Genomic DNA, 13214 nt, shown 5'->3' on the forward strand with positions numbered 1-13214 from the left:
ATCAATGCTTGGATGAAATGAATTGAAGTTATATGCAGAAAATTTCCAGGTATCTTTTTTGGCTCATATTTCCCTCTAAGTATTGGAGTCATACCTGATTATCTACTTCACTTGTATTTCAAACCTGACTTTGGGAAATGTGGAAAAAAAACTGAAAAATAGAGCAAAACAAAAATCATTTTGTTCCATTGGACTGAATCATTACTATCTTTATCAAAAAACTTGTATTAATAACGCAAGTTTTCTATAGTAAGACTATAGAAAACTTGATTTGGTTTAATTTAAAAAATCATGAAAAACGGAAAATGTCTTATTTTGGATGGAAGGGCATTTATGCTTATCCTATAAAACTAAGATTTGTATGGTGCTTTGGAGTTTGTTTTATATTTTCTAATGCATTCTTATAATATCCTTCCAGAGTAAGGATCACATTTCTTTTATGGTTAAGGAAAATGAGGCTAAAAGAAGCTATCTGTCAAGTTTATGAAGCTAATGAAATGGAGCATGGAATACCCGCTCTTTACCAATGTTACTGTTCTTCTAAGTAATAGAGTCACAATGTGGAAGAAAATAAAGCAACTACACATCTCTGATAAGGAAAAAATTACTTCTTTTGCACTTTATGCCTTATGAGAAGGGCACAATACATTTCAATAAATCACTAAGGCAGATCTGCAATGGACACTATTTTTCTGACTCAAGAGAAAACACACCTCTGACAGATGAGAATGTACTCTATTCTCACAGACCTTCGGAGACTAAGATTCTATATTAGCTCTGATAGTTCAGAAGAGAACCTAATAACTCATGGTCCCTAGAAGTTTCTTCTGTGTAACCCAAGTCTTTTATGCTGCCCTTTATTTTCTGTTGTTCTCTTCTCTGAAGAAATGGCAAATATGTGGTTACCATTTTCTGTGTAAAAGGTCTTCAAGTACTTCAAGAACATCATTAAATCTCAACTCTGGCCTTCTCTTTCGTGTGGAAAACATACCTAGGTAGTCAGCTATAAATGACTGAATTTCGCCCCAGTGTCTTGTCACCATGAAGCGGCCACAACCAAGGCTTAAAGAAGATTTGCTTTTCTAATAAAGTACTAGGCAGCTATCCTAATGGAATTAAAAAAAAAAAAAAAAACTGATTTACTTCAGAATCTTTCTCAATCTATTTGTAGTTTAATCCTAAAGTAATAATGACTAATAACACATCTGGGGGATTAAAATCTATTTTAATTGTAAAATCCATAAAAAGACTTCAGAGACTTACCCCAAACATCTGCCGGAGGTCAGGGTCCCGGAAGCGGAAAGGAATATTAGAGACATGCAGCCGTTTCGGGGTAGATTTACTCTCTGAATTTTCACTACTTTGTGTCTGTGACTGCTGGCCATCTGTCTGTGCTCCACCTTCTGTCTGCTAGGCAAAGAAATAAATTATAATGAATAAAAAATAAACACAATTACTTTAAAATAATTAAAGTTATCCCCCACAGTAACCATCTCCAAACAGGGTATGTTTAAGCAAAAATTACAGTTGTCCCTTCAAAGAAAACACCACCACCACCACCACAAAGATGTTATTAATGCTCTTAATGCTATTGTCTACAAACAAACTGTTGGTGTTTTGAGTATTTATAGCATGCTAATAAAATGGGAGATAAAAAACACAGAAGTACTAAGTGACTTGCCCAAGATCACATGGAGATACATTAGGATAATGCATCTAGATACAAAAAAAAGTTCCTTTATTCATAGACTCTTAGTAGAACTCTCTATTTCCAAGATATTTCTGTTTGGAAAATAGAGAATCTATTGTACTTAGTTATGGAGGTCACTGCATTTTTTGGTTTATTATCTCAGGCTCTCTTAAAGAAATGAAGTAAGAGAATATTCTTCTATTTCATTCCCTCTATTAACTCTAGTATTATTACTATGTTGCTAAAGTATTATATTATTATTTATGGAGAGGAGAAACCCAGTAACAACTGAAGAAGCTCTCCTCCCTAGATTATGCAATTCCAGCTTACTTTAGTACAGGGGAAACCATCCTTCTGTAGCCCAGAGCAAAGTGCATTTAGAGAATCTAACTGTTGGAAAAGGTTTTGAAAGACCTTGACTAATCTGCTATTCAACAAAAAAATGCAAGATTTGTACATATCCACAGTTAAAGAGCTGTGGATGAGTGTGGGTATGCGTTTATTTATTTTTTTAATTTTTTTTTTATTTTACTTTTTGGACTCATTTCAATGGGTTGTGCATGGTAACCCAATAGGCTTCAAAACGCACACAAGAATCACATGCAGAAATCAATGTTTCAAGACAGGACAGTTACTGTATGTGGCTACACTCTGGTATTTTCTAGTTTGTTTTCGTTTTTCTTACCTAGCATAAGCCAGTAAACTGAATTTATAACCCACTAAGAGGTCACAGCCTGAGGACTAGAAAACAGTGAAATAAACAACCTCTTCAAGTGCTCAGGTACTTCTGAAAACCACGTTTTGCTACATCATTCAGCATCATTCAGCAAGGAAGGAGGCAACTCATGCCCATGTCCCCATGTTATACTGAAGGAGACAGAACAGGGGGCTTCCCATGGGCCACCCATGTAAGTCAGTCAGAGCACCTGGACTCAGATTTCCCAAACTTCATGTGATTTCCACTCAGTCACACTGCCTTTCCACGTGGCTTTCAAAGTCATTGCTAAGCCTTGTTTCCATGACGCCACACTCAAGTTTTAAGTGAAAATCTATTATGAAATGGAAACTTTTTTTGGAAACTACACTGCTGCAGAAAAAGCACCCTGTCAAGAGTCTCCATTCTGGCTGTAGTGGATGGGAAGAAGAATCTACAACATGTGGTCCATGTGGTCTACAGGGTAGCTGCCCTTTTTTTTTTTTTTTTTTTTTTTGAGATGGAGTCTTGTTCTGGTACCCAGGCTGGAGTTCAGCGGCAGAACCTCGGCTCACTGCAACCTCAACCTCCCAGGTTCAAGCAATTCTCTGCCTCCACCTCCCAAGTAGCTGGAATTACAGGCACCCGCCACCACGTCCAGCTAATTTTTTGTATTTTTAGTAGAGATGAGGTTTCACCATCTTGGCCAGGCTGGTTTTTGAACTCCTGACCTCATGATCTACCCTCAGTTTTCCAAAGTGTGATTACAGGCATGAGCCATCGTGACTGGCTAGGATAGCTGCTTTTTAAAAATGAGTTTGGGGGGGTGCTGGGAGGGGACCACTAGAACTGTCATTGAACATTCATTTGCTGCTCTCCAATCAGGAGACTCCAGCAGCTGCAGAGAACACCTGGAATCAGAAATGAACACCTGAGTAATGACCCTCCAGGACATAAAGATGGTCTTCCGATGAGAAAGCCAGGGACCCCAGACACCGCGTGTCCTACATGGAATTGCGGACTGGCCAATGGCAGGGCCCACGAGGAAGCCTGGGACTTTCAAGGATGGCCCTGGGCTATTCTAAAAAACGTTTCCATCACCAATACCTGTTTGAATGGGCCCATGACTGTAAGGAAGGCACTATCAACTCACACCAATTCCAAAGGAAGAAACCCAGGGTCAGGGGCTTCCCAGTGAAGACAGGCACATCCCCTTGAAAACCACACCCTAGACTAGAGTGCATGGTCCTACACTGGACAGACCTTGTGGCGGGTCCTCAGGATCCCAAAACAGGCTGCTGAGTGACATGAGCCGAAGGGGGCAGGGACAGGTGCTGGGAGATCCTGCCTGTGCAGAAAAAGTCCTCTCAGGAACAAACCACATTCCCAATCTGGTGAACCACACTCAGTAAAACAAAATCCAGGCCAAACAGCTATGCCTTCAACTCAAAAGGAATCTGAAGAGTACATAAGTTAGTTAAATATTGTAACCAAAGCAGTTAGGGAGAGCTTCTGAGATGATGAAAACCAAGGGGAAAGGGATGGAAATGAACAAAAATGACCTCATTAAGCCAGAGGCAGGCAAAGCCACCCCACTTCTAGAAAAGTGTAACAATAAGGGAAGAACTCAGGTTCCTAGGGAGAGGGACAGGAGTTGAGGGTGACTTGGTACCTGCAAGCAAATTCCTTAACTTCCCTGCCATCCTGGCACCTCATGCCCAATACAACCTCTGGTATTGGGACCAGTGTGGTGTCAGATGGCTGCTCTCCTTCAGGCCAGCCTTGCTGTCCATGCAGGAATGCAGGCAGGCAGTTGCTCATGTAGAAGACTTTCTAAGGATTCCACTGCCCAAGGGCTGCACGTCTGTCTTCCATGAAGACAGACGCCTGGTGGCCACTATCTCCATTCTTCTTCAGTCTCGTCCTCCTTGTGGTTGCGGATGCTGTGGACCAAGTCCTGCGGATTCTTGTCAAACATGCGGTCGATGATGCCCTTCACCATCTTGAGGACCATCGCAGTGACTCCCGGGGGCCTCGCCCACCGCCTGCAGATCGCTGTGCTGCCAGCCACTGTGGCGAGGCAGGCTCCCAGGCCAGGGCGGCAGAGGAATCCAAGGATCCTGGCAGAGGCGGTGACCCGCTCAGCAGGAGTCACAGTTCCACTCTGGGCCTCTTGCAAATGGTGGACATGCATTTATTTATTTTTATTTGCTTTTTTAAAAAAATTGAGATAGTATCTTACTCTGTCACCCGGGCTGGAGTTTAACAGCGAGATCATAGCTCGCTGCAGCCTCAACCTCTTGGGTTCAAGTGATCCTCCCACCTCAGCCTTCCAAATAGCTGGGAATACAGGTACACACTATCAGCCTAGCTGAATATGCATTTTTAATCATCTATCTCTTTTGCAACATCCCAGGCATGCATTTATCTAACTTTTTTCACTAAGTCCTCAAGAAAGTTATGTTGAGAAAATTTTTGATAAATATCTCACAGGTGTGACACATTCTAGGCATGCGATTTTGAAGTATTAATCTGGCAACTGAAGAGCCTTGTGTTTTTACTGTTCCCTATGACGCGCGTGCCAAACAAGATGGCTTGCTGAGATGATTAAACCAACATACTTTTAAAACAGGAGTGGAACTTACTGTTCTTATTCTCTCAAATGAGACAGAAGTGAGTCCCCAACAGATTCTTCTAGCTGACAGGATGAATCCCCTCCCTTTGACTTTCAGGCTAAAAGATACTTTTGGCTCAGAGATGTTAGCAACCATCTTGAAATGAAGTTTGAAACTTTAAAATATAAAGGACAATCAGGAATAAACTCCAAATGAATACCAGCTTTTCAAGTGTCAATTTAAGTGATGGCAGCTTTTTATCTCATTCCATTCAGGCCTTGCAGATGGCTTAAATGTGCAATGATTCATGTGATATAAAAATAGCAGAAAAGGGAAGAGCTATGAAGCAATGTTCTGTGAAACAGTAAGGTTTTCAATCATCAATCTTGGCACAATGCAGACTAAACAAAACAAATTCCATTTAAAGATGAAACTCACTAAGTTACTAAAACAGCATCAAGCAAACCAACATGCAGTCAAAGCAACAAGCATCAATTACAACTAATGCTCATTCAAGTACCTTCAAACTTGCCTCTTACATCTCACAGTGGGATCACATAAAACTTTATCTTCAATCAAACTTTAAAATCACCAGATCTGGTCTGCAAGGTGACAATGTATCACTCTGAGGAAAGTTAAAAAGACTGATTCCACAAACTCCAAATTACACCTTTATATATTAACTTTATTTGCAGCCCATGTTATCTGTCATAGCGTATGTGAAGTGGCAAGATAAATGAAAACTAATAATTACTTCAAAGTATGCTGCCTGAAGTGCTTATCTGTTGCTTTTGATAGTTCTTTGCTTCTCTGAAGACACAATTTAAGATCAGAGGCAAGACTGGGTAATTTTGCAGTGTGTAGTGAACAACCCCCACCTTTTTTTTTTTAAGTATGAAATCTGTAATTCTATGTTGATCTGACATGTAGGAAAAGTGATCTATCATTATTTCCCAAATTCTCAAGACTTCTCATCTAATGCAATTTTTAAGCTGAAGTTTAACATGCATAGATAAAAATACATAAATTACAAGCATAGAACTGAATATTCACAAAGAAAGTACACCCATGTAACCATCAAATTAGATCAAGAAACTGCATTCCAAGAGCACCCTAGGGGCCCACTCCAGTCACTGTTCCCCTGGCAAAGGTCATGATGATCCTGACTTCTAACTCTCCAGATTAGTTTTGCCATTTGTAAACTTAATTAGAAACATGGAATCATATCATATGTACTCTTTTGTGTCCGGCTTCTTTCATACATTACATTCATGTAACATGTACACATATATTGTTGTAATTTATTCATTCTTAGTCCATTGTATAAACAACAGATTTTGAGCTGCTTATAGTTTGGGATATTAAAATTAATATTCCTGAACATTCTTGTTTATGTGTCTTTTGGTACATACAAGCATGTATTTCAGATATAGATATATATATCCAACAGATATATATATATACACACACACACACACACACACACACGTATGAGTGCATTTGCTGGGTAAGAATATGTGTCTGCTCAGCCTTAGTAGTACTGCCATTTTTTCCAAAGTGGTTGTAGTAACTTATACTCCCATCAAGTGTATGTAAGAGTTCTACTCGTTCCTTTTTTTTTTTTTTTTTTGAGACAGAGTCTTGCTCTGTTGGCCAGGCTGGAGTGCAGTGGTGCGATCTCAGCTCACTGCAACCTCTGCCTCCCGGGTTCAAGAGATTACTGTGCCTCCACCTCCCAAGTAGCTCGGATTACAGGCATATGCCATCATGTCCAGCTAATTTTTGTATTTTTTTTTGTAGAGACGGGATTTTGCCATGTTGACCAGGTTGATCTAGAACTCCTGATCTCAAGTGATCTGCCAGCCTTGGCCTCCCACAGTGCTGAGATTACAGGTGTGAGTAATCCCATCCAGCTAAGTTCTACTTTTCTTAGTATTATTTTCATTTTAACTCTTCTGGTTAGCGGAATTATATTGTACTTTTAATTGTATTTCTCTGTGATTAATGAAATTGGTCATTTTTTCATAAGTTTATTGGACATTTTGATATCCTGTTTTGTGAAATGTCTGCAAATTCTTTGTCCATTTTCTAATTAGGTTGACATTTTTTTGCTTATGATTTGTAGTTCTTTATAAATTTTGGATATGAGCCCTATGATAAATGTATTGCAAACAATTATCTTTCTATGTGCTGTAGTCTAGCTCTCAGATTTTTAACACAGATTTTTAACTTCTTAGTGTCATTACCACCAAAATGGCTAGTTCAAACACCCATTTTTGAATGGACATCATTAACTTCTCCGTTTGTTTAAAAATCCCTACCATAACAACTGTTTGACCTCACTGGAAGCAACAAACATTGACTTTGCAATTTCCTATCTCAGAGTCCTCACCTGTAGGTGTTTATTTGCCTTTCTACCAAATTTAGGTTTCAAATCCAGTAATTTCAATCTCCTTGGTTGAATCCACGTATAAAAACTGCAACCCTGAATGACTCTAACCATCAATTTTATCTAAGCTTGAACCCAGGCAGGTACCTGATGCTGGAAGAAGATCACTCAACTACTAAAAAAAAAAACAGTAGATGCCTGGTCACCAAACTAAAAAGGGTCCAACAATCTTACCAAGTTTCTTCAGTAAGCTAGTGTTCCCACTTTCTACAAATACCTTTTCAAACTTGCTTTCCTTTCTTTAAACCTCAGATCTTTTTTGTTGTTGTTGTTGTTGTTGAGACAGAGTATGCTCTGTTGCCCAGGCTGGAATGCAGCGGTGCAATCTGGACTCACTGCAACCTCTGCCTCCCGGGTTCAAGCAATTCTCTGCCTTAGTTTCCCAAGTAGCTGGGCTTACAGATGCCTGCCACCACGCCCAGCTAATTTCTGAATTTTTAGTAGAGACAGGGTTTCACCATCTTGGCCAGGCTGACTCTTGAACTCCTGACCTTCTGATCCACCTTCCTCGGCCTCCCAAAGTGCTAGGATTATAGGTGTGAGCCACTGTGCCCGGCCAGATCTTTTCTTCTTTCCACTTATACAGTTTGGTTAAAAAGTGGGAATCTCTATAAAATAACAACTATTTATTGAGTGTCAGACCCTGATCTAAACCTTTTAATAATATTTAATAGTTTACTAGTTGCCAAACACTGAGCTACTTTACATATTTTAATGAATGTAATTATTTCAACAACTCTATACAATAGGTACTTTTTTTTTTTAAGTAAGCAAATAGTAGGTACTACTTTTTCTTCTCATATTTCAGATGAGGAGTCTGATGAACAGAAAGAGTGTTTAACTTAAGTAATGAAGCAAGGATTTGAACCCAGGTAGTATGCCTCCAGAGTGCACGTTCTTAACCATTATACTGTACTTTACATGTATTATTTTCTTTAACCCTCACAGTAACTCTATTCAACAGGTACTAGCGTTATCTCCAACTGACAGAGGAAGAAGCTAAGTGCAGAGATGTTCAGTTAGTTGCCCAAGGTCACACAGTAAGCAGACTAGGAATTCAAAACTAGGCAGCCCAATTTCATATGTGTAATAACTTTTTTTCTAGCATTGTACCCATCCTCTCTTCTCATCAGAAGCAAGAACCCATATGAATTCCATCCTCTCTTACACCTTTCTTAGGACTCTCATCTGATGTAGCAAGAATCTCCCAGAGTGGAGACAGGCATGGGTAAGAGGCAAGGAAGAGTGCACTAAGAGGTAACATGGGTTCTATACCATTTTTTTTTTCCCCAGAAAGGGTCTCCCTCTGTTGCCCAGGCTGGAGTGCAGTGTGGCAATCTCAGCTCACTGCAACCTCTACCTTCAGGGTGCAACGGATCCTCCTGCCTTAGCCTCCCAAGTAGCTGGGACAACAGGTGCGAGCCACCATGCATGGCTAATTTTTATATTTTTTGTAGAGATGGGGTTTTGCCACATTGCTCAGGCTGGTCTTGAACTCCTGAGCTCAAGCGATCTGCGTACCTCAGCCTCTCAAAGTGCTGGAATTACAGGCATGAGCCACTGTGCCTCCTGGGTTCTATACCTTGACAAAAGAGAAATTGGTCAGGCTATGCGGAGAAAGGGAAAGGGAAGGGAGAGAAAATAAAACCAGCAAAGGCAGGCTGACATTTAATTAGGAAAAAAGCCAAAGAACTACTAAACTGATGCAGGGACCTAAAAGTGGTTTTTCTGTACACAGTAGAAATAGAAAATACTGGTCATGCTATATTAATGTACTTATATGAGATCATATCTCACACCTGACATTCTCATTTTAAGTTTATCCCAATATAGACTACTAATTGCTGAAATATACAAATCAGAGAGAGAAAAGGAAATAAAAGTTTTTCAGTGTTATCTTTGTGGAAAGTGGACAGTTAATCTGATCTAAGAAAAATCTCAGTCTATAAACAGCACTGGTTTGCATTATTTTCTATTGTTAGCTGCTGAGCACCTTAACTGACCATATAAACCACCCTTCCAAGTTGTGATTTTCCCTTTTGTGGTCATTATCCGACCTAATGTATCCACTGGGCAGGGGATAAAACAGAAGAGGCTGGATGGAATCCATTCACCAACAGTTTACAGTGAGGACTGGCAGCAGTGCTGGCCTGACGCAATCACACAGCTAAAGCCTATACATCTACCCTTCAAACAATTCATCTTTCCTGGTGCAGCTGAGCTAGCCATCAACACTACACAGGAGGCTGGTGCCAATTACATTTAATAGCAAATTAGATTTTTGTCTCAAAATCTCATCCTAGAAATGAGGACTACAAACGTTTTTTCTTTCTTTCTTTTTTTTTTATGAGTTCTAACTTTTAAAATATTTATAACTAGGAAATAGATTCATTTTTCTGACTCCTCTATGAAACAATGGAAATATTTTAACTATACATTGTGAACAAATGTTCTATCACAATCTAAAGGGAATTCTGAGTGATAAGATTAAGTATAACTTTCCAAGTCTATCAGATTAAGATTAAACACATACTACTCTGAGACAGATACTATGGAATCTCTTAATGAATTCAGAAATACTTTTATTTATGAATTATCCATTTTCTTCAATATTTATTTTTCCTCTTTCCCCCATAGAAGTCTTCATTTCTTATTCTCATCTCTTTGAGGCTAACAGAGAAAAAAAGTGAAATAGAAAATTCAGTTTAGCACAGTAAATTTTTTGAGAATCTGATTAATGTCTGAAAATACCTAGGTTAAGCATCCTACTTTAATGATAGTTTGGCTGGTCACAGGATTCTAGGTTGGAAAAAAAAAATCCCTTCAGAAGATAACTCTCAGTTGCCTTCTAGCTTTTAGCCTTGTTTCTGAGAAATCTGAAGGCATGATTCCCATCTCCTTGTGACTTTTTTCTTCTCTCTTGTAGCTTGTAGGACTATCCAAATATGCCCAATGTTCTAAAACAGTATCCATAGTGATATGCCTCAGTGTGGACTTACTTTATTTTCATCTATTTTATGGAGAATTCTGTAGTCTCTTTCAAGTAGGAAATTAATGTCCTCAGTCCTGGAAAGTTTTCTTGAGTTATCTGGTGATGATTCCCACTCTACACATTTTATCTTTCTTTCTGGAAGTTTTATTATTGGATCTTTTGGACTGGTCCTCTAATTTTCTTATCTCTTCTCTTGTATTTCCCATCTCTGCCTTTTGGCTCCATTTTTCTGGGATATAGGCCCTTAATCTCTTATCTGAAATCTTTGGGGTCAAATGCCTATCAGAATTTTTAGAACTTTAGAAAGATAATATAGAATATAACCCATAATGTAACACCCACCCCTCATCCTACCCACATACAATGAGATCTGAGGCAGTGATATTTCTTTAGCAAAATCTATAAATGACAGAAATAGGCTGTGTTGTAAACTTATGAAAAATATAACTTTCAGAACTTTTAGAATTGTGGATAAGAACTATAGGCTGGGTGTAGTGGCTCACATCTGTAATCCCAGCACTTCGGGAGGCCGAGGCAGGTGGACCACCTGAGGTCAGGAGTTCAAGACCAGCCTGGCCAACATGGTGAAACCCCATCTCTACTAAAAATACAAAAATTAGCCAGGTGTGGTGGTGCACACCAGGAATCCCAGCTACTTGGGAGACTGAGGCAGGAGAATCGCTTGAACCCAGGAGACCAAGGTTGCAAAGAGGTGAGATCACGCCACTGCACTCTGGCTTAGGCCACAGAGTGAGACTCCATCTCAGAAAAGGAAAAAAAAAAGATGTAGGACTCTATTTCTTCAATTTCATCTTCAAGTCAGTCAAATAAAGTTTTTCATTCTGTTGCCATATTTTCAACTTCAAGAGCTCACTTTCCTTTTCTGAAATTCAACCCCAATCCCCTAAACTAGCATTTCATTCTTGTTAAGTTGATACAATTTCTTATCCCTCTGAAGATATAAATGTAGTTGTGGGGAAAGGCTTCTCCTCCCTCTAAGGTGGTGGTTGTTTTTGTTGTTGTTGTTGTTGTTTTGGTTTGTTTTTGTTATCTATCTTTAATGCTGTAGGCTTTCCTGGTACCTAGTAATCATTGGTTGTCTAATCAGGGCTTAAAAGTTGAGGGGGTAGGTGACAGGTAGCTAAAAAACTGGGAAGTCTGAGTAGGTGGAGTGGAAGCTTCGATGATTCTGTGATTCATTCATTCTAAGTTGTCAGGTAAGCAATTTGTTAAGTCTTCAGTAAGTCAGGTTCTCCAAAAAAGTCTTCCAATCTTCCAACTGATGCCACCAGTTTCTGAACTTCTGAAATTTTTGTTGTTTAAGGAGAATTAACTTCATATATTCAAAACTGGAACTAATAAGTATTTAACAAAATCTTATAGTACTGTGTATACGTGTTTTAATAAAGGCAGCAATGTAGGGCAACATAGCCCATGCTTGTTGACATGTGTATTTTGGGAAACACTGCTTGCTTTCAAAATAACCTTCATATTTCAAGTGAAAAAGAGCCTACTTTATAGTCCTTCTCCAATGCAAACATGAAAGGCTAAGTTAGAATAAGCAGATGAAGTAGGAAATGAGATGCGGTTATCATCTAATGGCACGTCCATAAATACAAAATTTTCTTCCTTTTTCTGATCTTTAGAGCCTAGAACTACTTCAGATACAAGTTGGGGATTATTGAAATGTTTGTGATACGGAGACATGGCAACTAACTACAATATGGGATTCAGAATAGAGAAAAAGATATTACTGGAAAAAATGAAATTTAAAATAAGGTTTGTACTTTACCTAATAGCACTGTATCAGTATTGCTTATTGCCTGGTTTTGAAAATTCTACTATGGCTATGTTAGACGCTAACATCAGGGGAACTGGGTGAAGGGTACGCAGAAATTTTTTTGCATATTTTTGCAACTTTACTGCAAATCTAAAATAATTTCAAAATTAAAAGTTTTGGCTAGGTGCTAAGGCTCACATCTTTAATCCCAGCTCTCTAGGAGGTCCAGGACTTCGACACCAGCCTGGGCAACATGGCAAAACCCTATCTCTACAAAAAATATAAAAATTAGCCAGGTGTGATGGCGCATGCCTGTACTCCCAGCTACTTGGGAGGCTGAGGTGGGAAGATCAATTGAGCCTGAGAGGTAAAGGGTGTAGTGAGCTATGATCATGCCATTGCACTCCTGCCTGGGTGACAGGGTGAGACCCTGTTTAAGGGGGAAGGAAAGGGAAGGGAGAAGGGGAAAGAGGTAAGGGAAGGGAGTTATAAGTTTTAAAAAAGAAAAAAGTAGGCCAGGCATGGTGGCTCACGCCTGTAATCCTAACACTTTGGGAGGCCGAAGTGGGTGGATCACCTGAGGTCACCAGTTTGAGACCAACCTGACCAACATGGTGAAGCCTCGTCTCCCCTAAAAATATAAAAATTAGCCACCTGTGGTGGTGGGCATTTGTAATCCCAGCTATTAAGGAGGCTGCAGTCAGCCACAATTGTGCCATTGCACTCTAGCCTGGGCAACAGAGCAAAAACTCCGTCTCAAAAAAAAGAAAAGAAAATATTTTAGGATGTCACATTCTGATACCTTAAATATTAAAACACTAAGAATGTTTAACTGGTTTAAAGATGACACACAGGCACAAGTGTAAACAAGTATTAATGTTTATGGCCGGGCGCGGTGGCTCAAGCCTGTAATCCCAGCACTTTGGGAGGCCGAGGCGGGTGGATCACAAGGTCAAGAGATCGAGACCATCCTGGTCAACATGGTGAAACCCCG

At 39.5% G+C, this 13214-nt stretch overlaps 1 protein-coding gene across 30 annotated transcripts in view; it reads right to left on the reverse strand.

Annotated features, from left to right (window-relative positions):
• The window catches only part of RBFOX2 (RNA binding fox-1 homolog 2), a 291883-nt gene that overhangs the window by 40796 nt on the left and 237873 nt on the right, over nucleotides 1-13214 (reverse strand). For 17 of the 30 annotated variants that reach the window (XR_005196223.1, XM_037729765.1, XM_017504055.1 and 14 more), the window contains one exon: nucleotides 1264-1410. Coding sequence is in view for 29 of the 30 variants with exons in the window: in XM_037729765.1 (XP_037585693.1) it covers nucleotides 1264-1410 (147 nt within the window). In the remaining variant the exon portion in view is untranslated. The remainder of the gene's footprint in view (nucleotides 1-1263; nucleotides 1411-13214) is intronic. The other 13 variants (XM_037729766.1, XM_017504050.1, XM_037729764.1 and 10 more) reach the window with 1 other exon arrangement.

The sequence above is a fragment of the Cebus imitator genome, unplaced genomic scaffold, assembly GCF_001604975.1.
Source record: "Cebus imitator isolate Cc_AM_T3 unplaced genomic scaffold, Cebus_imitator-1.0 Scaffold317, whole genome shotgun sequence".
Lineage (NCBI taxonomy): Eukaryota > Metazoa > Chordata > Mammalia > Primates > Cebidae > Cebus > Cebus imitator.